The sequence below is a fragment of the Motacilla alba genome, chromosome 15, assembly GCF_015832195.1.
Source record: "Motacilla alba alba isolate MOTALB_02 chromosome 15, Motacilla_alba_V1.0_pri, whole genome shotgun sequence".
NCBI classification, from domain to species: Eukaryota; Metazoa; Chordata; class Aves; order Passeriformes; family Motacillidae; genus Motacilla; species Motacilla alba.
This window is the reverse complement of record NC_052030.1, coordinates 7,405,371-7,431,013: the sequence shown is the minus strand read 5'-3', so window position 1 is coordinate 7,431,013 and position 25,643 is coordinate 7,405,371. Positions and strand designations below refer to the sequence as shown.

The 25,643-nt window shown below is 43.7% G+C and overlaps 1 protein-coding gene across 18 annotated transcripts in view; it reads left to right on the top strand.

Moving 5' to 3' along the window:
- FBRSL1 (fibrosin like 1) overlaps window positions 1-25,643 on the top strand; it is a 507,461-nt gene that overhangs the window by 227,588 nt on the left and 254,230 nt on the right. For 16 of the 18 annotated variants that reach the window (XM_038152187.1, XM_038152201.1, XM_038152195.1 and 13 more), the window contains one exon: window positions 6,847-6,882. The exons of the other annotated variants lie outside the window; for them this stretch is intronic. In XM_038152187.1, coding sequence (XP_038008115.1) covers window positions 6,847-6,882 — 36 coding nt within the window. The remainder of the gene's footprint in view (window positions 1-6,846; window positions 6,883-25,643) is intronic. 18 annotated transcript variants of the gene reach the window in all.

Below are 25,643 nucleotides of genomic sequence, written 5' to 3'. Positions count from 1 at the left end.
TATAAAATATCGACCATAAATACTCGCTGATTAGGAAATATGTTGCAAGAGGTGCTGGCCACTTAAGAGTCAAAACTCTCCTTTTCAAGGGATTGGCTTCAGCTGTGCATAAAACCAGCAAGCACTGCTACTAAGTTCTTGAGAGCCTTTCCCTCTCATCCCCCAGGCTATCTTTTCTAATTTTTCATCATCCTATCCTCATATGTTTGTTTGTTTTTCTTTAAAAATAATAAGCAAAAAGCAGTCTTTTAGGAAAAGCAAAGAATTTCCTCTCTCTAAATGTTCTTTGATAAGTGTTTAGCATATTGTATAGGCTAGATGTAAAATTCTCTCTCTGGTAGATGAATACAAAATAACTTCTGTGATTTCTAATTCAGGCAGTTCACTGTGATCTGCTTTTCTTTGTGTGCCATCACAGGCACTGTCTCCCCCTTCCCTCCTACTTCCCGTACCACGCTTCCCCTCCTGGGGCACAGGGATAAGAGCAGCAGCAGAGTACAAAGCTGGAGGTCCCTCCTGTGTGCCTCAGGCTGAAGTACCTTGCCAGAAGCACAATCAGATGAGCCTCTGAAGTAAGAATTGGACCACAGTCACACCACATCTCCACGTTTGTCCACACTGTAAACCTTGGTGCATGTGGGATGCCTGGTCTTGGCTCCAGCAGCGTGGCAGTGGGACCTCAGAGCCCTGGTCAGGGGTGTCACAGAGCACATTGAAGGAGTTTTTGGAAGGCCTGGGGAAGTACCATGTGGGCTGCAAACTCTTTGTGGCATGTGCTGTCCATTGTTTCCCATGTGTGACACACTATGATCTGATCTGCAGTTTGAAGAGTGGAGTAAGAACATCCTAATCAAAAAGAGTAGCAACAGGATAGTTTTAACACCCCTTCCACAAACCATGACTCTTGGGAAACTGGTTTGAATATACATGGAAGGATCATGAAACCTTGCAAATCCCATTCTTCTGGAGGCAAAAATTCCCATCCCTTCTGCATGCTGTCTGCTTTTCTCTGCGTCCCACAAAACCCCAAATACTTGCATGGAAAAGGCTTCAGCAGAAATTTAGTTCTAATGACTGGCCTGAAGTTTCAGTGAGGGATACTTAGGAAGAAAGAAAGTCTGGAGAAGTTTTGTGAAGCTGGCAGAGGTGATGGTTTGAACAGGAGTTTCTGTGTAGGTTCTGTGCATTTCTGTGAGGTCTTTTCCTGTTGTTCCTGGCTAACTGCACTCAGTTTGTTCATTCCTGGTCAGTGGGCATGTTTCCTTCTGCTGTCTGCAGCCATCAGCTGTAGGAATAAAAGTGTCTTGTGTGGAAGCTGTTCTGTAGCTTATCGAGCCAGTTACAGATGTTCAGACCTTGTGTAGTTTGATATTCTACCAGACTGGTTTTGCAGTGTTTCTAAGCATAACACTCTCTGTTTATCCAACAGAAAAAAGTCAGTGAATTCAAGAAGGAACACATTCAAGCATTGCATGACATGCAGATCATTCATCACGTGTTGTGGTTATCTTGTCAGGTCCGGGTTCTAATCTCAGCTAACATCAGATGCACTGGTGACCTTTGCCACGTCAATTGAACTCATTGTATCAGCAGACAGGAGTGTGGCTACGGAAATTAATTGCATTAAGAGTCTCTGTGTTAAGGTCTGGCATATCTCCTGCCCTTGGCTCTTTTTGCCCTCCTCTCCACTTACCCTTCTCATTCCAAGATATTTGAGTTTTATAAGGGATTTGTTTGGGAAGGAAACATGAGACTTCTCCAGTATTCTAAGCTGAAGTCATATTCTGTTGTTGAATGCTCTGTGAATGACCAGTGGGAGGGTAAACACATGCAATTCCTGGTGCCTCTGCCCTCCCTGACTGTGGAATTAGGAGAGTGGAAGATGGGTACAGCTGAGGTGAGTGTCATCCTGAACAAATGCTATAAAACAGAATTCAAAATCAGATCTCTCTCTATATACTCATGATTACCTCTGCTGAGTGCTAACCAAGCAAATCAGGCTTTTGCAGCACTGGGGCATATGATAAGTTTGGGCCTGTGATTTGGTCCTAAGTAGGAGCTGGGAATTCTGCCTCAGTTCCCTCCTCTGCCGGGGCCCCTCAGGTGCCACTGGGCACATTTGAGTCCTTCCCTGCCTCAGTTTCCACACTAACACAAGGATGGCAACCCACAGTAGTGGTTGGAGGCTGTTTTTTGGGGACTGTCCTATGCCATGTGGGAATAGCTATTGGCTGAAAACAGCCATTTCAACAGCTGATTTGGAGGTACTTGATACACTCTTGGTTTCACCCAATGAAATGGCACATGTCATAAAAGCAGGCATGAACTCTTGACATTTCTGGAATATGTTAATTTGTGTCCTTTAGCCAAAGAGGATGGAATGGAGCACCACAAATGACCCAGTTTTGTGGTTGTGCTGCCATCACCTGCTTTTAACTAATCCCCTTATAGTTAGGTTTTATGTCAAGAACACAAAAGATCCAACTTGAAACCTGCCTGACCCATTGAGAGTGGGGAATTGGCTTGAGGTGCCCTTTTACCTTGATTATTACTTGATTTTAAAGCCCTTCCTGCTGTCTTTCGAGTTCAATAAGTAACCCAATAGCTTTAAGAAACCGAACAGAGGGTGTCTTAATTTCTTTTGCATCATGAGAGCAGTGGAAGGCCATGCTTTTATTTATATAAGGGAAATAACATTTTCTGTCGATTTAATAGACAATCTTGGAAAACCTGCTGCAGGTTATTGGTGAGATTTTCTCATTATTTTCTTTTCTAAATTGCAGTTGCCATTTTTATCACAAAGAAAGAAAGAAATCTTTTAAATACAGTTGCAGATAGCAGTGTAACTCAGGCTCTCAAGGACATCAGTGGGGGGGTAGTAGAGTCTTTCAGCAGTAAGATTTTGCCTTTGCTTCCAGAAAGGTGTATTTTTTTATATCCAGTGTAATTAACACGAGAGCTATCCCAGGGTAGAAATAATTCACTCTGTGACATAACTGAAATGTCTTGTCTGTGCTGTCTGGTTTTGTTTTTAACCTTGGGCTTAAAAGGAACCAAAAATCTTTAGTTGTAAAAGAGCACATCATCTGCAAAATATTATAAGCCATTTATCTTTATGCACAAATGCCACCTAACAGTGCAGCTCCACTTCTGCATCATTAAATGCACAGACCATACTCATTGTGCCCCTAACTAATAACAGTCTCCCTTAGGAACGCTGGGTGTTCCAAACAGCCCTGGAAGAGGCAGAAGCTGGTGCTCAGCAGGCAGAGAGGCTGCTGCCCTCCCTGAGGCTCTGCTCAGGGTTGCTGTGCAGCTGGAGCCAGAGGTCTGGCATTCAGTGTCTGGCCGCAGGGAGCTGGCTGGGTGGGGTCACAGTCTTGGCTTTGAACTGTGTGTTTGTCAGCCCTTTTCCTGCCTGCCGTGGTTTCTCCAGGCAGTGTTTGAGGGCCAGAGCTGAGCCTTCTTGGCTGCCTGCGTTGAAGCTGGCTTGGGTTTCAGTCTCAGGTGAGCCAGAGGTGCCAGGCAGGTGCCGTGCTGGTGGGAGCAGCACCAACAGCAGTGTGGCTGGCTGGGTACCACGGGCACCATCGTCCCCTGCTGCTTGAGGCCCTCCTGACAAGGAGAAAATTGACCAAACCAGCAAATAGCCTCTTTGGAGAGTGAGAGGTGTCTGACAGCCCTCCATGTAAGTGCTCCTGTCCTTGTAGGTAAGAGCCTGGGTAAGTTGTTCCAGCTGAAGGCTTGCCCCAGTAATTACTCCTGCCAGACAAGCACTCATTCACTGTGAAAGGAGGTTTCTTCAGCGTTGGGTAGATGCCAAGTTAAACTTCCACTAAGATTTCTTATATTTGCAGCCACAATTGATTACTTTTCTCATTATTTGATCTTGATATAGAGACATACGGACTGAGCCATGTTTGTATTAACCCCCAAAGATTTTTTTCTTTAGGAGCATCCATCACAGTTGCATGCAAACTGCTCTGCTCAGGCACTCGTAGCTGATATTAGCTGGGGTTTTTTTAGAATTGCTACATGTGACAATTGGTATGGATTTGCCTAAAGAGCTGCAGCGTTCCCAGCTAACCAAAAAAGCAATAGTGGTTTGTTAGATGTGCAGGAAAATGCATGCAAACAGCCCTGGAGAGTGTGGGGCATGGTTGTGCATAAAACTAATTGTTGGAAAAGATTTTACGAGTTGACTCCAAAGTATTCACCAGTTACTAATTTTATATATGCAAGAAAAATTCTGAGGGAGGGGGAAAAATCCACCCTTTTTCACCACTGATTTTTCAGGAAATTTGATGTTAAAACTTTTAAGAGAGAAGAGGCTCTTGGATGTGAAAAATACCAGAGTCAATTGCCATTCAGTTTTCATTATTTCTGATGTAACATTTTACCCAACAACTGGTTTTATTGTTTTCTACTCGGTGGTTTTAAATCAGTGGTCTGCAGATTCCTGGAGTTCTTGGACAGCTTGGAATGCCTGAAAGTTGCCTTAAGAAAAGCAGGTCTGTTGTTGGTGTGTTTGAGTTTGTTGTCCAAGAGTCTGCTCCATCCCAGGAAAACATTTTGCGTGTGCACAAAGCTCAAAGATTGAAAATAACTGTGAGAGTGAAAATGCTCTCAGGCTGTTTCCCTAGAGAGAAGCTTCTAATGAAACCTCTTGTTTCTGTTTTTGGTTATTATTTCCAATTTGTTAGACCTTGTCATTCTTGGTTAAATCTCAGTTGATGGAGGGCTGGAATGAGAACTTCCACCTTTTTTCCTTCCTTCCTCCTGCCTTTCCAAGCAGATAATTTGCCTCCTCATCATTTCTGTGTTTACTTTAGGTGAACTGCCTGGTCAAGCTCTCCAAAGTGTTGGAACACATAATTGTGTTCAGCTGTTTGACATACTTATGTAGATAGCAGGATATTGTTATTACCTTTTTCTATACTAGGCTGAATTTCATGAGTACTTTGGGGTATAGAGCACATAGAGAGAGGTATAAGTCTATCATAGTTTCTCAAGAATAGAGGTAAATGCCACTGCCCTTCATTTCACTGGTCTGTAGCTTTATTTCTGGGCAGTTTATATTTAGGATGTTTATAAATAAATCCCTACTTGTTTTGTAATGTTTGACGGCAGTGGCCAAGTCTGTGTTCAGTATGCAGAAGGTGGGAATTCAGATGCTGTTATCAGTGTTGTTGCTGCCTCAGGCTCCCCTGTGGGAGCTGTCCCTGTCCAGCAGCACAGAGGTCTCCGGAGCTACAACAGGACAGAGGTGCAGGTGTAGCATGCCAGGGGTGGGGACTGTAGCCACTCCTTGGCTACAGACCTGTGTGTAAGAGCTGGGTCACATCTTTCCTTCTGTCTGGCCCCTTGTTCTTGTGCCAGCTGGTGAGAGGGTTAACAGGGAGCCCTCCTCCCACACCTACATAACTGTGGGACTTTGCTCTCGTCTCTTCTTTGCTTTGGGAGCTTTTCTCCATGGGCATTTGGCTGGAGAATTGCCTGTCTGATGTCAGAGGCAGGTGCAAGCCAGTGGCACGGAGCTTGCATGGGCAGAGCAACAAGACAATTGTGTCTTCCACTGAGAGCAGGAGTCTGGAAAAGGTTTCCTGTGTATATCTAGGCATCCTCTGATCAAAAGGCTTTCAAACTGCTAGTACAAAGGGACTGTTATCTTGCTGGTGAAAAATTACAAGTATTTGCAATCAGTTTGCATCAATCTCTTTGGGGTATTGTGCTGTGCTGATTTAGTAACGTGATAACTTCTGGCACTGCTGCAAAAAGACAAAATAATCCTCACCATCAGCCTGCAACAATTCGGTATTTTTGGTGCCCACTAGAACATCAGTCTTAGAAACAGGACTGCTAAGACTCCCTGGATCTTGTTTAATAAAATCATGTAGTGAGGGCATCGTGATTATAAATCACACTTGGAAATTGGCCTGCAGAGTACTTGCTGGGTTATGTGGTGTCGTGTGTTCCTGGCTCCTTTTTAATTTCCGAAAAGAAGGCATATAGCAGCAGCTGGAGCTAGAGGTGCAATTCATTTAGCTGCTTCGAGAAAGCCACTGCCAGCAAAAACCCAGCAGCTCAACAGTCTTTGGTCGTAGAGAGAGGAAAGGGATCCAAGTGACTGGAGCTGGTGTAATGAGAAGGAAAAGAACCAAATGATTTGGCAGCATGTGAAAGAGGTAAGGATGTGGTAGAGAAAGGAGCAGGAGGAGCTGAAATGAAGAGCAGGAGTAAACAATGTAATTTAACTTATTCAAAAGGGACAGAGTGCTTATTAAAGCTCCGAGAGATGATAAATTAGTGCTTTGCTGCTATTGTTATTTCAGATAGAGTTGTCATATGGTAATGCTGCAGCAGTGAAGGCTGGAGGCTCACAGATTCATGGAGGGGAATGGAAAGTGGGATATTTGGTTACGTGATTGAGAGTTGGAGTCGATGAGGCAAAATGTGCAAGCCTGGTTCTGGAGAGCATCCTTACATGTGCGTGCTGTTCCCAGGAAGGCGCCGTCACGTCCTGAAGAGGGATGGTTCAAAGTGTGTGTCCTGCTGCTGTGAAGACGTGTCCCACGCTGAGAGCTTTTACCTTAGTCGGGAGGAGCTGTTGAAGCCCTGCTCTGGCTCATGAAACCCTGCCTGAAATAGCCCCAGAGCCCTCACCTGGAAGTGCTCTCTGCCTGTTACTCCTGTGGCAGCACACAGAGTATCAGGAGATCATTTGAGGTTGTGGAGTTTTCCCCTAAGGAATACTGGGCTGGGGGAGGGAATCGCAGAATGATTCTTATCTTACATTACACAGAATCTCTTGCATTACTTACTGTGGCATATTGTTTCCTCCCACAGAGTTCTGCTCAATCGCTTTCAGGAAGAGGCTACTCCGTAAGTCATTTTACAGCTAATTCTTTCACTTCTGTTGATGTTGATTGCAGAGGTTTACACTACCTATTGCACAGCCACTGACATGGAAGAAATGCAGAACAGAAACAGGGTGAGAGCACAGGACTGTCATGCACCTGGCAGGGGACAGCCCTGACATGTGGGAGTGCATTAAGAGCCTGGGGGCTTCTTAATTTAATGTTATACTTCTAGGGAGGGGTTTTTTGGTCAGTTGATGGTGTATTTCAGCTAGATAGTAATTCTCTGGAGAATTACAAGACCTGAGTGGAGAGAGTTTTCAACACCAGCAGGAGATGCTTCACTCCTCTCCTCCCTCCCCCATACACATTTTCATTTGTGTATTAAATACGATAATCAAATACACAGTTACTCCCATTTTACAAAGAATTACGGCCCTCACCATTGTGAACAACAAGAAAGTCAATATTCTCTTATTTACAAGCCTCTGAGTTACAAAACAAGCTCGCTTGTTTTCAGGGGAGGGTGTTGCTGGTGTTTCCTTCACAGGAGTGCCACAATGCTTGAGGGTGGTGTTACCAGGGTCAGGACACATCTGCCTGTGTGTGCAATGTACCAGACATGTTTAATTGTCCTTTTCTGTTCATATGTGCCTTATTTGTGTGTGCAAAAATGACATTTCTTCATATAGAGGTGGATTAATTTGTTTGTTTTGGGTACATTTTCTGCTCAGCTGTCCAAAAAGGCAGGCACAGACATCAGTGAGTAATACAGAAATAGGAGAGGGTGTGAGAGGCTTAGCAAAGTCAACATGAAAATTCCTGGAATCACATTATATCTGACTCTCAAAACAAATGTATGGTGGGGAGATATGATACCCTGGTTGTTCAGACAGTAAGTCATGCAGAGTGCAAAGGTTCTAGATGAAGGTGTATGCAAATCTGAACGTGGATATCTCAGTCCAGTAAACAACTCCTGCCTGCACTGATTGACAGTAATTGCTGTTTTCACAACCTCTGCCATGATAAAGTTTTGCCTTCTAGGTGAGTGGTCCCAAACTGTTTCATACCAAGAGCTAAAGCTGCTCATTCTCTATAGAACCAGAACAAGAGTGGATTTTATGTACTTCAGAAAGTCGATGTGGAGGCCTGGAACACATTTCTTTTTACCATAATCACCAGAATTATTTACTTTCAATAATTTATGTTGTAAGTTTAGGGTGATGGAACTTGCTGAGCTTCTACCCAGTGCACAAAGAGAAAAAATTGCCAGGCAGTGCAGAATTTATGGTCCAGTTTCATAGCAACACTGTCCCATGCTACCACGCATATTTATCAGAAATTCATAATACAAGATTAAGTACCTTTTCATCATAAAACCATTACAAAATAACATATGACTTGAAAAGTCTCACAGTTTTAATTAAATAATGTCACGAATTTTTAGACAGTAGTTACATGTTTACTAGGTATCCCAGGTGAGTATCATTGCTTAATTTATTGAGGGATGAGGAGTGTTTGCTCTAGGACCCATTAAGTGCTGCTTTCCACACATTTGGAGAATCAGATTCACCTAAGCTTCTAAAGGCAGATGCTTTATCTTCTATTTGTCTGTAAAATGCCATGCATGCCCATGGCACCACATAAATAATAATGAATCATCTTCACAGATTTTATGGCTGAGGGCCTGGTTTGGGAACTAAACAATTTCCCAGTGGCTATAACATAGGTTGCAAAATCGTAATGGAAAAAGGCCAAAGAATTCTTCTCAGAGTCTCAAGGCCAATAAATCATAGGACTGTTTTCTTCCCCTGCTGGTTATTCAGAAATTTACTTTTGTTTCTCAGAGAAATGATTTTGAGAAAATTACTAGCTCCTTCTCTGTGCATGTGTGGGGACAAGGTTCTCTTATTTTGCCAACCCATAACTTCTCAAGGGAGGTAAGAGCTTCCTGCATGCCAGGGCAGTCTTTTGAGACCATGAGTAGTGTGAAATGGTGTTGCTTTTCTTTATGGATTGTCATTTTCCCTGTTAAGCTGCCTCCTGCCCCACCATGTGCCAGCTCTTGAGGCTGACTGTTTCCCCCAAGACTCCGACACTGCTCTAATTGGATTTAGCAAAAGTCAGAGACTGCCACTTCCACTGGCCCAAACTCCCATGGGAAGCTGATTCTTGCAGGCGGCATAGAGATGTTCAAACCACCAGATCCAGACAACTGGCCCCACAGCAGGAGTTGTCCATGGCATCTATAACAGTCCTCATTTTCTCACGAAAGCAGCTGTCTATGAAGCATTAAGTCACTGTTTTGGCTCTGCCCCTGTTTACATGGGACGGCCTGTTCCCCAGACATGGTGAGAGCAGTGGTAGCAGGAGGCATAGTGGAGACACTGCTGTGCTGGGTGTTCCTCCTGGTAGCTGTGCTGATGGCTTGTGTTGAGGAAGACTTGTGGAATGATGATCTGTATCATTACTTGGTGAAGTTCTTGTACTGGGTTCCATCAGCAGCTGTTTAAATACCACAAACTATTTTGTGCGTGCTCAGTTTTAATTACCTCGTTCTGAATCCTCACTCTTCTCCATTCACTTGCGTCAGCTGTCCTTGCAGAGATGTTTGATTTCAGAAACATTTGTAGAAAATGCACATTTTAAGGAAATGAGCATTTGCCAAGAGAGAACTTAAAACCTACAGTAGGAATCTTGCATGAAAAAATCTCAGCCCAAGGTTTGGCTCGTCCAGCTGAGCCATCAAGGCCTGTCCAGGCAGTCAGAGCAGGCTCATTGGTGAAAAACCTCAGCAAATGCCTCATCCATGAAGTGCAGACTCTGGAGCTAGAGGCAGGAAGAAAACTAAATGCAAGTGTCTAAATAACTAACTCCTGAGGGTTGGATATTCCAGCAACTTCCTTGACTTCAGGCTTCCCATGGAACTTTAGGTGCCTAAATGCCTAAATAAGGAGCATGCTTGCAATAGCTGTGAAATTTTGGTCTCGTTGAAGTTACATCTGATGAACTCCAGTTGCACCTAGATTTAATTTAAGCCTCAAAACCAGCAGTAACAGTGACCTGGCACATAGTTTCAGAGTCTCCTGTACATACCGCAGACAAAATCTCTTAAAACACTATTTCCCAAAATTAATTTTCAAATGGTCTTTACTTTTACTTGGATAGGACGAAACATTTCTGTGTCTGTACTGCTGCTGCAGCTCTTTCTCTCCTCAGCAGCATGTGTTTCATATCCTTATCTCATTAAATGTATACTTCCGCTGTGCTGAGAAATAGAACACGAGTTTGTTTATGGAGGTTAATATCTCATTCCCTCTATGACTTGATGGTTACATTTGTGTGATAAACTACTCCAGCCATTTGTCACATTTCCTGCATGCACAAATGAGATTAGTGATCTTAGTCAGAGAGGTCTGTCTGTCTTCTGAGCAGACAAAACAGATTCTCTTTTTGGTTACAGGATGAGAGGCCTGTCTACCTGAAAATGCACTGATTTGTTAAAAAGTACACAGAGAATCAGAAATTAGAGCTAGTGGAGGTTTTTATACATCACTGATACATATCCACCCTGTGGGTGTTTGTCAAGTTTTTTTCTGGTAGTTAACTTAGAACCAAACATAGTTATAAGTAGTTACAATGAATATAAGATAATACATACATTTTGTTATTAATGGCTAAAAAGTTGCAGTTATTTATAAGGTTGAGCACACTGTAGAAACAAACCCAAGCTGCAGCTGAATTTGACTCAGTTTTGCAGAGAGGATGGAAAAGGATAGAGCTGGGGAATATGTGGTAGCTTAAAAAAATAAACAAAAAACCTCTTCCAATAAATTATGCAGTTTATTTATAGAGCATCTGTGCAGCTGTTCGTCTTCTGAACTGGAAGGGGCTAAAATATGGGAGTGAATGAAAGAATGAACTTGAAAGCATATGGCAAACGGATAGCCAGTGAGCCAACCTGTCTGAGTGTGCCTTGGAACAAAAGTACAGGAGGATGAGACGTCTTTGTTTGGTTTTATTTGTTCTTGAAAGGGTTTTTTTTTTTTAAATAAAAACAGTAACATGCACTTGGCTACAGCAGCAGCTGATTTTTATTCTGAGCTTCTGTAAAATATCAAAGTCTTTGTAGCCTAGTCAAATCCCTGGCAGCTGATCAAATTCTGTTGATTTTACATCTTCCTTGTTGAGCGCAGGAAACCAGTGTCTCAGATAACTCGGGCTGGAGCTCGTGGATAGAGAGAAGTGTGCAGAACACCAGAAGGCTTGCAGAGACTCTTGGGCCATCCAGAGTCAGCTCAGTGCTATCTGCAACCTTCATTCCTCCTGCTTGGGGATGTAGCATGAGAACAGTTATCTCGTCCCCCTGGTGAAGCTGGACCTGAGGTGACTCAGGCAAGTGCAGGGTGGGCTTTGAGCACCCTCAGCCCACTGCACTGTCTGCCTGGACCCCAGTCTGCCCTTCCTGGCTGTTCTCTCAAATAATCTTGTTCATTTTTGGAACTGGCTTTCCAACCAGCTTGGATCTTTGCTGGCAAAGATCTGTAAAGCCATTCAACTCCTCTACTGTGCTGTGTGCTCAGTGTTGCTGTACAGTGGGGCTGTTGCCCAACAGAGTTGCCCACAACCACCCTGCCCGTCAGATCTCTTTGGCTCATGCCCATGAGTGCACTTGCTGGGACAGCCAGTTCTGAGCTGCATTCCCCTGGTTTGCAGCACAGAGACAGTGCCCACCTCAGTAGGAGGGAGGACAGGTACAAATGGCTGCAAAGTGCTGGGAAATCATCAGCAGAGGAACTGTTGACTCTGCAGGTTTATATCCCCTGTAAAGCTCTTTTCATGGCCTCTCTCAGTTTTGTGCCAGCTCAGTGCAGCTCTGTGAAACTCTGAAGCAGATGGTGCCTGCTAAGGAGGCTGCTCTCAGGCCAGAAATCCTCGGTGTGAGCATGGGCAGGTTCATGCCTTTGGTGCAGTGATTACAGGGGCTCACTGAAGATCCCACCACCAGCATTCCCCAATCTACTCTGTGCTTTGAGGTTGTTCTTGTGCTTTAGGTTGGAACCAAATTATCACATGGAAAAGTACCTTCAACAGCATCTTTTCTGTACAGACCTTGAGTCAGTACCATTTCCCACATGGACCCCTGGGATGATTGTATACCTTGACATCTTTTAGATGGCCATGGAGGAACTGATGTCCTGAGAAGGATAAATTTCTACATAAAGATTAAAAAAATTATTGCAATGAAGCATGTCATACTTCTGTTTGGGAATTCCTGAGCATGCTTCCCTCATGGTGTGGAAGCACGCTCAGTGACCAAAGGCACATTGGAATTGTGACTAACAGGGTATTTCCACCTGCTGCTCTGTCACACACGAATGAAAAATATCTTCTGTAGGTGGGTAACATTTCTTGGCTGGGCTGGAAAATTCATTGTATTTTAAGACCTCTGATAAATTAGCATTTTTCTGTGCCAAAAATCAATATTGGAAACAGGGCTCTCGTTATGACTCTAAAACTCCTTGAGCTGGAGCCAAAGGTAAATGATAAAACTGAATTTAATATGTATTTCCTACAATAGTGTGCCTGTGGGCTGGCAATGTGAGCAAGACTTTCTGGACAAGATTTATGAATAAAGGAGTATTAATTCCAAAATAAGTATCAATCTCCTTTTGCCATGATGCCAAGCATAAGAGAGGGACTCTAATTGTCTTTTTCTTCTGGACAAGAAAAAGAATGTCAGATAGGTCCCCTTCAGGTGGAACAATACTCTGTCTTCTTTGAAGACAGAGAAAAGAAAAAGGGACTATAAAAAAGTGACGTAGCCTGCAAGTGCAATGACAGCACAAAGGATTTTAAAAGATAGAAAAATAATAATATGGAATAGAAGCATAAAGTATTTTGAAAGAAGTTTTCCCTGTAAGATACCAGGAGTTTTAGAGAGCCAGGAATAAAATGGTGGGTGTCAGTCCAAAGCATTTAACTTCTGCTGGTTTTCTTTTCCCATGTTCCTAAATAGCCTCACTTCACAAAAACTATCCCCATGCTTGAATTCACCTGGACAGGCTGAGTTCACTGAATAAATAGAGTTTTGTTTGCTCTTAGTGCTGCGTGGGATGGAGCCAGGTTGCTGTAAGCCAGCTGAGGAGCTGGACCCTTGGCTCCAGGGACTATCCCATAAGCCATGAGCTCAAATTGAGCTGAGTAATTAGTACACATATTATTCCAGATCCGTGGGAGCTCTTTTGAGGGTTTTTGAAATGTCCCATGAAAAGCTTAAGCAGAAGTACAAACATAAATAAACTACATACTTCAGCTTTACAAATATTGAAGTCCATGAACTTCCTTACAACACATTTTCCTTTAGAAGTTCCCTTTTCTGAAAGTCTGTTTCTTCTTAGATGACCTCTGCTTTTAATTAGGATGAAAAGTTCCATGGATTTTCACTCATCTCCACAGCCATAAGCAAGCACAAAGGGCCCTCTCTGTCTGAGTTTCCCCCTGCCTGAGCAGTGGCCTTGGCAGAGGGGCTGCCTCGGAGGCTCAGCAGTGGTGCCCCTTTGTCCCTGTGGTCGGAGCGGGACGGGCTGATCCCGATTTCCATAAACCCCCCAGCTGCAGGAGGCACAGCCAGCTGACACCGTGAGCCCCTCAAGGGATGGGACATATGACTTGTGTGTGATTTTTGCCCGTGTTTTTAATCTCCCTGCCGCTGCCCTCTGCTCGGGGCACCGGGGGGGAGCAGACCTCTAATCTGACTAGAAAGGCGCTATTGTTAAACAGACGCATCCCCCGAAATTCCCAATGCTCCTTGGCTTTTGGGCTGGGATAACCTCGCTGTCACTGGCCTTGCACGCTAAAATGAAGAGTTGTCCTAAATCCATCTTGAATTCACCAGCCTGGAAAGGATTACATCCTGCTGAAGAAGAAAGGCAGAGGATTTTGAGAATATCTGGTCTTTATTTCTGGACCTTTTTTGATTAAGACTGTCCTGAAGCAGTTGTGTCATATACGTGCTGGAGCTTTGTGTAGCAGGGCAGGGTATTTTCTTGTCTGTCTCAGCTGTTTTCACATTGTTGTTTGCTCTCATGACTCTCTTTCCTTAGAATCCATTGCCTCGTTTTAACTCTCTTTCCTTTCCCTTTACCAAAGCCAACAAAAAGATGATTAAAGCAGACAGCTGATTAGGATCAGGGCTTCTTACCTAACTACCACAGTGAGCAGGGGTTAAGTGTGGGGCCTCTTGGGGGATTTGCTTTTGATTTTTGTTTAATTCTCTGATAGTCTTGTGCAGTGAGAATGGGCAGTTGTGGTGTTTTATAATTACAGAGAGGGTTGAAATAGTCCATTTCTGAGGGCTGCCCATGCACTGGTGCTTGCTGTGCCGGCTGCTCTGCTGGGTTCCTCAGAGGAAACTCACGGGGGTGGGTGGAAAAGGGCTTCACACTCTCTTGTTTTGTCTCATATTTCACTGCACCCAAAACCATGGCATGTAAGGGAGCAGCAGAGGAAATAATAGTGCCACTGTAGAATGCAGTTGTAGAAATAAAAGATGAACATGTTTTGTTGGCCTTGATAGTTGGTAAACAAGAGAGATCAAGGAAAAGGGATCGATTGCATCAACTTTGTGGCTCTTATTGGCATTAGAGAACACAGCCTGTCATCTTGAAGCATCATAAATATTTAATTGTGCAGCTCAGTGGAATACCCTGATTGCTATCGGTCCCAAAATGGTTTTCCCTATGTTAAACTGTATTGAAATAAAATAGTCCAGAGAGGGTAAGTTCTTTGGGTGATGGTAAAACTAGTCACTGCACACCCGGAGTGTAGGGAAGGGTTCCTGTAGGTTGGTGGGTTTTACTCAGTTTCATCACTTGTATTTCTTCCTTGTCACCTTTTTTTTTTTTAATTGGGATTTGTTATTATAGGCGAGAGAGATCTTTCATTTCTTTCCTGCCCTAACAGAAGGCAAAAATGCAACTTTAATTTAGCAAAACAACAGATGCAACCCTAAGTCAGCTCTCACACCAAAGAAAACTTTTGATAACATGCTGAAGGTGTGGGGGCTCTGCTGTGAAAGCTGCAAATGGGTAGAAATCTGCTGTAGGCTGAGGTTTCTCTCCTCACTTCGTGTTTCAGCCTGGATGCAATCGAGCTGGCTGCTAAAATGTGAATATACTGGGCCATGTGGCTCCTCTGCAGTGGGAAGGCAGCTCTCCTCCATTCCTTGTGGGGTGAGAGAACAGAGGGGCTCTGTGCTGGTGTCCCTGTGCAGGTGGCTCAGGCAGGAGCCTGAGCTTCTGGGCTGCCTTTCCAGGAACTGCTCAGCTCCTACTGCAACAGCAGAACTATTGGTGAAGAGCAGCTTTCTGATCTGCCGTGCTTGCATGGCTGGAAGAGGAGCATTCAGATGGAAACCCTGTGAGATGTTTTCTACATAGGGTCAGTGTTTTCACTTCCTGCTGCCTCAGCATTTCAGCATCACAGCTACTCATGGTCAACACAAGCCCCAGTCACCATGACCTGCTAGCCACCTTTTTAGAAGGTGTTCTTTTCTCTTTTTTATAGCAAATAAATAAATGGAACTGTAAGAGCCTTCCTACATGATGCAAAAGGACCAACTGCAGTTCTAGAAAGCCAGGGAATGCAGGGCAAGAGCAGAAATGTCAATGAATCCATTGTAACTTGGGTGTGAGATAGGAATCACACAGGGGTGAAAGGTCTTTGCAATACGATTTGGCGAGTGGTACAGCCAAATACTCTCTGCTTGTTCCCTGTCTCTTTGTTTTATTAAATACCTTTAGGGAGACAATGGTCTAATTCTGAAATTCAGGCACTGCTGTATCCAAAATTTGTTTTAAAACCCTTGGATCAATGATACTTAGTTTCATGGAGAAATATTTGAGTTCCAGTTCAGAATACCCTGTGTTTCAGCATAGTTTTCAGGTGAGTGTAGCTGTTCTCTCTTTTCTCAGCTCGTCACAGGTCAGAAACTCAAAGGCATTGAGGTTGAGTAAAACAATTGTTCATCACTCTGAGCTCTGCTTTGTTTTTTGTGGGAATTGTCTGCTTCTGTAGCACCTTCAGTTTCATTACTTGTTATGAAGTTTGCTTTACTGTCCTGCTCTAGGAACAGACACAACCACCAAAGCTGCTTTTTAATTAGCCTGTGGCCCATCCGGTGTGGATGTGCTGACGTCCTGGCTGTACAATGTAGTTCCAATGAAAGGGAACAGTCTGCCATAGAGTCTTGTGACCTTGAGGTCAGTTTTGTGTTCAAAATTGCTTTTGATTATGGAGTTAGTATGTGTTTCAAAAATATCGTAAAAAATCCAGCAAGCACTAGCAATCCTTACACAATGCTGCTGAGTTACACACTCAAGTGGTATCACATCTAGATTTTAATGGAATTAACTGCTTTATTTATAGATACTTTGCAGATGCCGTGCTTCTGGTTGTGAATATTTAGAGGTTTGCAACCAGAATGATGGAAAATTGGCATACAGTTACATCACTGTGGACATGGCTGCAGTGATCTCTACAGGAATGTAGCCTGATTCATACCTTTACTGTCTGCATTTCATCTCTGTGCTATATGATGGATAAGACTTTGTGTGCCTGAACACTTACAGCCTAGATGTGTAGCAGTATCCTGAGGAATTTTCTTGTCTGATTAATTCACCACGTGTTCACCAGAAAGCCTCAGGACACTGGCAGTTTTTGGGAAGATGTTAGATGTAGCTGCTGGCTACTTACAAACCTCGGTTCAGTTTTTTGAGACTGGTATTTTGTTAGGTGTAAACAATAAGAAATTTTGGAGTTGATTAAGAAGCTATCATGCGTGGTTCTCGGGTTTTCTGGAGAGGGGGTTGAAATGGTTCATGGTGCCCTTGAAATCAGCTAATCAAAGCAGGACAATTTTTGGACATCCTGTAGCAATTAGAGTGCTGTAGATGAGGGATGGTACAGACTGTGTAGTGTGTGCTTTGAACTTGTGCAGCAGCATTCTCAGACCAGTTGGTAATCACCAAAGGGAAAAAGAGTTGCATTTGAGTTGGGAAAAGCATATATGTGTTTTACTGCATTGATGAAATTCTGCCATCACCTGCAGGGTAGCAGCAGCATTGAACAGCTGAGAAGCTAAACTTAGTGGGATACTCGTAATGAACCAAAGATTCAAAAGTTGATCTCAAAAATCACTTGTCTAAAAGGCTTTCTCTGCAAGCATTCCTCATAGCAAAATATGAGCAGGTGTTGACACGAGCAAGGTTATAATAAGGCTCGTGACCAAAGTTAGATCAAACCAGTTCACAGAACACATTAGAACACATTTTCCCCATGTATTCATGTCTCTTCCAAAGCTGCTTAACAGCATCTAGTAGCATCCTGGTTTAAGAGAAAAAGAGCTCTAGTCAGGCAGATTAGGATGTCACAGTGGAGGTGCCCGAGGCTACAGAGGATTGTCTAACTGGCAGGCATTGAGCTGTAACGGGTGCGGGGTGCTCAAAGCCTTTGCCTAAGTATGTTCCTTTCCTCTAAAGACTTGTTCTCTGAGGAGCCCTTATTCAGTTCATTTCTAGAAAGCTGGGGAAGAGGGCAGGAGAGAATAATAAATGGTCCCTTGAAAACAAGAGGCAGCAATAGACGCCACACGACGACCCAAACAGCCTATTTAACTGCAGCCAGTTTCCTGCTGAAGATTCATTTTGAAGAGATTGCAAGAGCACTGGAACAGGAAGCTGCAGCTTCACCAAACGGTTTCAGTATCAGTGTGTTATCTGTGGTCATTCCCCTCCACAGCTTGCGGCTGGCTTCTGGTTAGCAGAGACAGACACTTTGAGCTGAGCTGGCATCAGTTCCCACCTACTTAATCAGTTAAGTTGTGAGCCCTGTGGTTAGCTCGAATCCCCTGGTCGTCTTGTGGATTGCCAGTGACAGGAAGGGGGAGATGCATTGAGTGGTTCCGGCAGGAATAGCTTGGTTATCTGATGGTCACCCCAGAAACTGATAAAATTATGTGAGCTCTTTTCTGAGAAGACATCAAAAAAACAGAAACTGTTGTCTCTAACCACCTGAAGAGTTTACAACGTCAAAGGAAATTTTGCTTATCTTGAAAGCCTCAAAACTGTTAACCCGCCTTCACCACTGCAGACCACAGCACTGCCTCAGACTTCCAGTGCACAGAGTGAAGTACAGACCGATGTGTGCAGAGCTGTAAATTCTTACTGAGGAAACATTATCGTTCAGATCTTCCAAAATTACTTTGCCACTTCAAATTCAGAGGTGAACAACTTGAAACATATGAGAGAACCGGGCTTTTCTGAGGAAGCGTGCTCCGTATTTTTAGAAAACTTGTCCTCCTTGAGTCTGTCTTGTTGTCAGGAGTTTGGGCATGCAAAGTGATGAATCACTTTTCAAAAGTGTAGCCTGTTAGATGAGCCTGGATTGATCTGAAGCCCAAGTGATGGTGACTGTGTCAAGGGCTTGCAAAGGTTAAGCAGAGAAGGTGGTCATATCCTGGGGATGGCTTAGGGCACTTGGTTTGTTTTTGGCATGTGTTTGCTGAGCAGACTTCAGCATCAGAATGGATTTCAGAGAGAAACCTTAAGTAAATGAGATTTTAAATTAGTACTTTCAAAGAGCCTTGGGCAGGTTCCTCTGAGCTTCAGTGCCTGAGTGTCTCTATCCTTAAAATGTGGTAGTGGTACTCAGGTCTTTTCTTGAGGTGTGTAGATGGGAGAGTGTTTTACTGAGTATTTACTGAAATAGGTAAGGCAGATCAGAAGATCCAGTTAATTTTTTTTTGTCTTGTGCCTAAAATACAAGGAGCTTCTTGTCCCATGTCCCTGTCTGATCACCTCTCTCATCAAACCAAGCCCCTCAGCTTCTGTCCCAGGCCACAGCTTGCAGCCAAGCTCCCCATGCTGCAGGTGCCTGTCCTGGTAGTGGCTGTGCTGCTGCTGAGTAAGCATGGGAAAGGCATTGCCTCCTGCTGGAGCAAAGGGCTGGGATGTCTTTTTCCATGGGAGAGAGGCTCCCGTGGCTGGTCCAGAGCCCTCATGCCCATCACATCAGCCCTGGGCATTCCAGCCCCTTCCTCACTACTGGCCTTGGAATTAAAAGAAAGGTGGGCTTGGCAGCCGGGCTCCATCAGCACAGCCTCACCCCATACCTGTACATCTCAAAACTTGACACTGAATACACATAATATGATGTGTGATTTGTAGCTTTAACAGTCACCATGATGAAACCCTGCTCGTCTGCTGCTTTTGTCCAGGTTTTGAAATCAAAGCTGGGTGTTTGGAAGGGAGTGAGTCCATACAGGAGGCATGAGAGATGCTTTAGTCTGCTGACGTTGTTTGGCTCAGCCTCTGTCAACGACAGCCACAGCAATCAGTGCATTTTGGACTCAAAGCTATTTCCTTTCCTGCTGCAGATTATGTCTGGTATGCATAACATGTTAATTTAACAAAGCAGTTCTTTTGATACAGCTTTAATTTTTTAACAACAGCTCGAAGGCAATGATGTACAGATTATATAGTGTCAGTTTCCCAATTAAAGTTTTACAGGAAAATACTCTGGTTTTGCTTTAAGCCTGTTTTGAATTCTTCCTTCTGGCACTTGTGCAAATGGAAACTGCGCTATTGCAAAGCATCCATTTGAAACCTTGAAATATTTATTGAGGCTGCATTGAATACTGAAGCAGGAATCTTCCTGTAGGCTTGTTGATGTCTGTCATATGCATTTATTTTGTAATTAAATGTCTGGAAGCTTATGTGTGTGCCTGAGTGGTTGGTTTCTTGTGTTTTATTTTTTGCAGGTTTTGTTGTCGTTACACTGGTTTTTCTGATAAATGCTTTTAACTCACCACTTTTAAGAGTTCTATGAAAAATTATGCACAGCCAGACTACATCTTTGATGTACAGCAATGAACCTCCTACTAATTGTTGTGCAGAACACTGAGGAGGTGGTTAAACTGCTGCCCTTCCTAGAACACCAGACCTTGTGAATCTCATTACTGCAGCAGAACATGCCTTTTTGAAGGCTGGGGGATGGAGGGCACCTGAAGGGATTAGCTGAGAAGATCTCATTCTTGAAACACTACCCACAAACTGAACTATTTTATTTTTTTTCCTTCCCCCTTTTTTGTCTTCTTCCCAGCCCTTTGCCTTGGATAATATCAGGTCAGTGTCCTTTCCTGTTTATATAGGCTGCCAGCAACAGGGACTGATGGTATCTGAAACTGCCACTAGAGTGTGTTCCAAGGGGTGGGATGGTGTGGAGCATAAGCTGAACCTCAGAGGGCAAGGCACTGACATTAGACAGAACAGGAGTCACCAGCTCTGGTGACAGCAGGCCATGCCTCTGTGAAGCTGCAGAACCAAATGCTCCTTGGCATTTCCCTTGGCCCTGGTGGCTCTCTCCAAGTACTCCCCACTGCTCATCCTGACCTGAGGCATATCCCTGCTCCAGGAGTCTTGCTCTCCTGGAGATTGTGTGATGACTGGAAGTAGAATATCAGATGCCTAATTCAGATTAGCTTGCAGCCTGGAGTGGCATGAGTTATTGCCCAGATTTGCTAGGCAGCGGGGTAGTATGAAGGTCTCTGTGGTTGCATTCTAATTCAGCTGCTTTTAAAGGATAGGGAGAATGATCCCTGAACCTGTGCCCACCCAATGGGCTGGAGCTGGAGCAGGCAGCTTCTCTGCCCTTGGAATGTGCTGAGAGTCTGAAGAACTCCCTGCTGCCAGAGTGCCAAGGAAGCCACCTGGCCCACTTTGAAACCAAATGCTGCGTCTCATGTGTTTATCACTTCCCTTGTTTTCGTTCTTTTTCTGTTCCCAGCTAATCTCTTTGGATTAGTCCTACTGCTGGATAATTATAAGTTTCATATCTACATCTATTTCTCAAGCTTGGCTGCATTATTTTTGGGCAGCTATTTAAGACTTTGTTTATTTTAAAAAATATATTGTGTCTGCATTTGCATATTTGCATTTCAGAACTCGCAAACAATGGTACTTCTCACAGTACATCATTCTTCAAATATTTTTCTTAACAAGTAGAAATTCTTCAGGCATGCCAGAATCAGCTTCATTATATGAATCCTATTCATGGACCCTATTTAGAGCATTTGTAGGGAGGGAATTAAATGGGCTGTTCTCACACTTACATATATCTGGTCACATGTGAGAAGGAAGGGTAAGAATTACTTGATATTTCAAGGAAATTACAATAGTTACTGAGAAGAAAAGTCCTTCCTTTTTTGTTCCTTTCTTTTTTTCCTTCCTTCTTGAAAATAAAGTACACATTTATGTGGGAAATAAAAACCAAAGCCTTCGTTATCAACACCAAAAGAAATTGATTCTGCAGCAGGGCTTTAGTTCAGTGACTTTATTTGTATAAAGGCCAATGAATGATGTAAAGATAATGGTTTTATCTGAATGGTTAGCACAAGCTGACACCTACCCTCTGCAGCACTGATGGGCTGCACCTGGTTGTTGCAGAGAGCACAAGTGTGGGCAGAGTGGTCTGTCAGGCCCGACTTCATCCCTCACCTCAGGGGGTTTTAAATCATCTTGGGGAAAGGGGGAAGCAGCAACTCAGCTTAGGGATTTTGGAAAGTATTTCCATTGAGTTCCTCAGTTGAATGATGGCCAATGAGCTGTTGGGTTGGCAGAATCAATGTGATAGTTGGCTTTTGGAACTGAATAATGAAATTTGCAAACGTAAAAGGAAAAATGCAAATGTAAAGGAAAATGTAAAGGAAATCAATCCCTCAAAAGTTTCCAGTACTACTGCAGAGAAATGATAAAAATAGTGGAAGTTGTTTTAGGCAATGCAGTTTAAATTAAGAGGATGTGTTCAAACATGCAGGTAGAGCAATGCAAGTGAACTTTAGATTGATCTGGTGTTTAGAAAGGAGGAGTCTGGCGTGTTTTTAACTAGAGTGTCAGCATGGTGCCCATCTTGTTGGCCCAAAGTGCTCTGACACACTGCCTCAGTGACTTGTGCTTCAAGGTTTCTGTTCAGGTGGTTGGGTCACCCATGGAAACAGGCTCACGGAGAGACCAAAAGGGAAGGCAGGTTCTCCAAAGAGAGACAAAAATTAGAAAGACACTTTCACATTAATTTTCTTCAATGCTCTACTGGACAGCCAGGGAAAGAGAGCAGAAGATGGTTGTGTGGAGGGATTGAGTAATGTGAAAACATGCAAAATCAAAGCTGCTTTGGAGGCTGCCTGACAGCTCTGAGGTGTGGGGCCGACAGGATGATAATTATGAGGTGTGTGAATGGTTCAGCCTCTGAACAGCACATTTGGCACTACCAACTGGTTTATCTAGAGGTTTTGGGGGGGAAAAGGGGGGATTTTAGAGGTTTTTTCCTTTGTTTTATTTCAGAAATGGAGTGTGAAAGAAAGATCCTCAATAGGACTAGTTTCTGCTTCACATCAGGGCCGGTTTACACCTGATCTGACCAAAATCTTATCTCTGATCTGTCTGCCTTGAGCAAACATCCTTGTGGGTATTCTGTTCAGGTAGCTCTTTACCTCACTGGCCTTGGACAATGAGTGGGAGAACAGTAGGATTTTCATCTCTGTCAATGACAGCAGTAGAAAATTGCAGGAATCCCAAGAAGACACAATCTGGAGAACAGAGTGGGTCTTTGTCAGCTCAGCAGGACCACAGCACGGCTGTGACTTGTGGCTTTACTGAGTGTGGTGTTTTTCACTCACCAGTACCTTCTCAAGTTGATTGATTTTGTCAGAATTTGCTTTAAAAGGAATGAATTCTAATCGGTGGTTGAGAAACTTAAGGCAAACATGTCATTGAAAATAAGCTTACAGTGGTTTGATCAAGATCCCATGATTTGAGGTTTTCAGACATTTAAATGTGTTCAATTGCTGTGAAGCTGGAAGCACAGGTACAAAAGACTCGTAATTAAAGTTGCATGGTGAGGAGATAGATTCAGAACTTCCTGGAGCCTTGCTGATGGCATTTTCTGATTCCAGACTCGTAGTAATGTGTTTATAATATTTATTTGAGTTTCAGTTTGGTCAAAGTCTGTTGCCATTTTACCCAAACCTCTTTTATAATGGTAGGTTTCTCTCATACCTCACTTGGAGTCTTGCTGGTGGTTTTCAACCTCTTCCAATTTGCAAACAACCTAAGAAAAACACCACTAAAGTTGCAGAGCCCTATATTTTGAATGCAAAGCCATCTTGACCACAGGCTTGCTTTTCTTAGCTACCTTTTTACAGCTCATTTAAGAAGTACTCAGCAAAGCTGGAGGTCTCATATCCCAGGGCTGAAAACCAGTAGCTTAAAGCATTGGGGCCCTGTTTTTGGTTCCTGGCTCTGCTGTAGCTTGAATACACACTGTGCAAACCATGTTTTATAGAAATTTTGTTCAATAAAAGTATGTCTTCAGTGTCAGTGCAGACTCTGTCTACCGCAGTGGATTTTCTTCCTTCTGACTGGAGTTGGGGTTGGATTTGTTTGGATATTGTGGTGCTTTCTGACGCCTATTTAATTTTGCTGGAGTGGTATTTTTGTGACACCATGGTGCCGTGAGAGTTGTAAATTATTCTTTTACTCAAGTAGACTTTGTAATTTGGTGGGAAAAATTGCTTTCCAGCAAAACTCAGCCTGAAAGTTAACATGTTCATTAGTCACTGCAGTGGCCCACAGTAGTACAACTTGTGGATTATTTTACAATATGTACTTTTCTGGTTGCTTGCACAAATGTAATACAAAAGTTGCTTTTATATTAATCTTTAAAGTTTCGGCCTTGAATGCTTGTAATTTCTGCATCCTGAATATTAACCAACAAAGGAAGCGAGGTTTTGTGTTCAAAGCCAGGAGGAGGAGACAGGAGGTCTGTGCTGTATTCCCAGCGCTGCCGTAATCTCACTCTGGGATCTGGGGCGTGCTGTTTGCTGCGCCTCAGTTGAGCTCATGCGTGGGGCAGGGAGACCTTCTGGGTGTGTTCACCGGTCCAGTTGTGTGGAAGCTTTGATGCTCTACGGGATTGCTGGTGGAAAAATGTCATATTGTGTTCAGCACGCAGGAATCTGTGGGTTTAGAAGTTACCCCAACAGTTCCAAATGGCATTTCTTCCACTTCTGGCCAGGGCTGGCATCTGCCATGAACACCCCCATCTTCACTACTGTTTTCCCCCTTATGTGTTTTGCACACAGGCGCTTGAGCAGATGTGGGCTTTCAGTACAACCACAGATGATGGCTTATCTTTGAATTCTATGTGCTGTTCTCCAGTATCTTGGTGTGTAAGGGTGCCTCTCCCCAGAAAGTTCCTGCAGAAGCCTGGCACGTTTTGTTGCAGCTGGCCCCTTGTTAACTCTGAATTTCCCTAGTTCCCTCGCTTTTCCAGGTTTGAGTTAGACGGCTTGATGTTACTTCAGAGCCGTCCTTTTGATGGCTGGAAACGATAATAGCCTGTGTCATCTGCCCTTTGGAGGGAAGGGTTATGCCTCGTCCTTTATTCCTCGTCTCTCCTGACAAAACCCGTCCCACAATGCGCCCGAGCCGCTCGCAGGTGTTCCCGCCGCTCTGCCCTCTCACATGCACCGCAAATTAGTAACAGAAGCTAATGGCCCAGCATGCGGCCATCAAACGGCTGACAATTCCAGCCTTTGCAAAGGGCCCTTTATGTCAGAGCCCCCCACGAGAGCTGTCCGGCTGAAAAGGCCGTTTGTGTGTCCCTGTGTGCGGGCCGCTGCCGCGCCCCGCCGGCCGCGGGCCTCACGCTGCGCCCCGGGCCTGTTGCTGCTGGCAACAGATAAAAATCGCTGTTGGCCGCAGCGGGGCCCGCAGCACATCAATCATCCGCCCAGATAAAGGCCCCGGGCCTTTGGCCCCATCCCTCGCTTGTTCCTAAATAATTTCCACTGGCTGAGCATGCTATGGTGTAGGCTGGGTAATTCAGTCCAGAAAACTTCATTTCACTAAAAATGCTTTGATTCTTTTCTCTTTTTTTTTTCTTTTTTTTCTTTTTTTTTTTTTTTAAAGACTGTTTTTGTTCAAATAGATGTTTGTTTCGAAAGGGGGAATTTAACTGATGAAAGGGATGCCGTGAAAGTTCAGAGTGAGAATAATAAATAGGACTGTGTGGTTAAATGTAAAGTACAACCAAGTGGCAGCAAAAAGAATTAGCATTTACCCGGAGTAACAAAGCACCTTCGCACTTCAGAAGACACCTTTCAGCTTTGGCATCGTTCAGCTTCCTGAATTTATATATATTTAAATAGAGATTAATCTTTATATATGGATAACATCATTCCCACCGCACCTTTATTAAAGAGATTTATAGCTGGGTATCAAATTACACTTTTAATATAGCCTAGTTGATTTTTTGGTAGCAGCAAATCATATTTGTAACTCCGAATAACTAAACAAATTTGACAGTAGCAAATTTTCTCCGTGACACAGCTAATTCTTCATCCTGTCCTAATGTTCTGCTGTAAAGCCATAAGAAATTGTGATGCTTAGAGCCTGACAGTCATAGGTTTTGTTCTTGCCACTTAGCAATCCTTCAAAGAAGAAACCATTGCAATTTAAATTGAGGGACAACGCTCTTTGTAGATAAGCCCTGGTTTGTAATCTTACTGGCTTGTGCTGTAAGGATAGGGTAGGTGGGATATAGAGGAATATTGAAGGTAAAAATCAAGTGTTAGGTCACAAATAAAATTGCTGTGGAAACCCTAAAAATTAAATCTCAGCCAGCCTGCCCTCTGCACAAGCATCTTTGCATACTAATTGCATGGGTCTT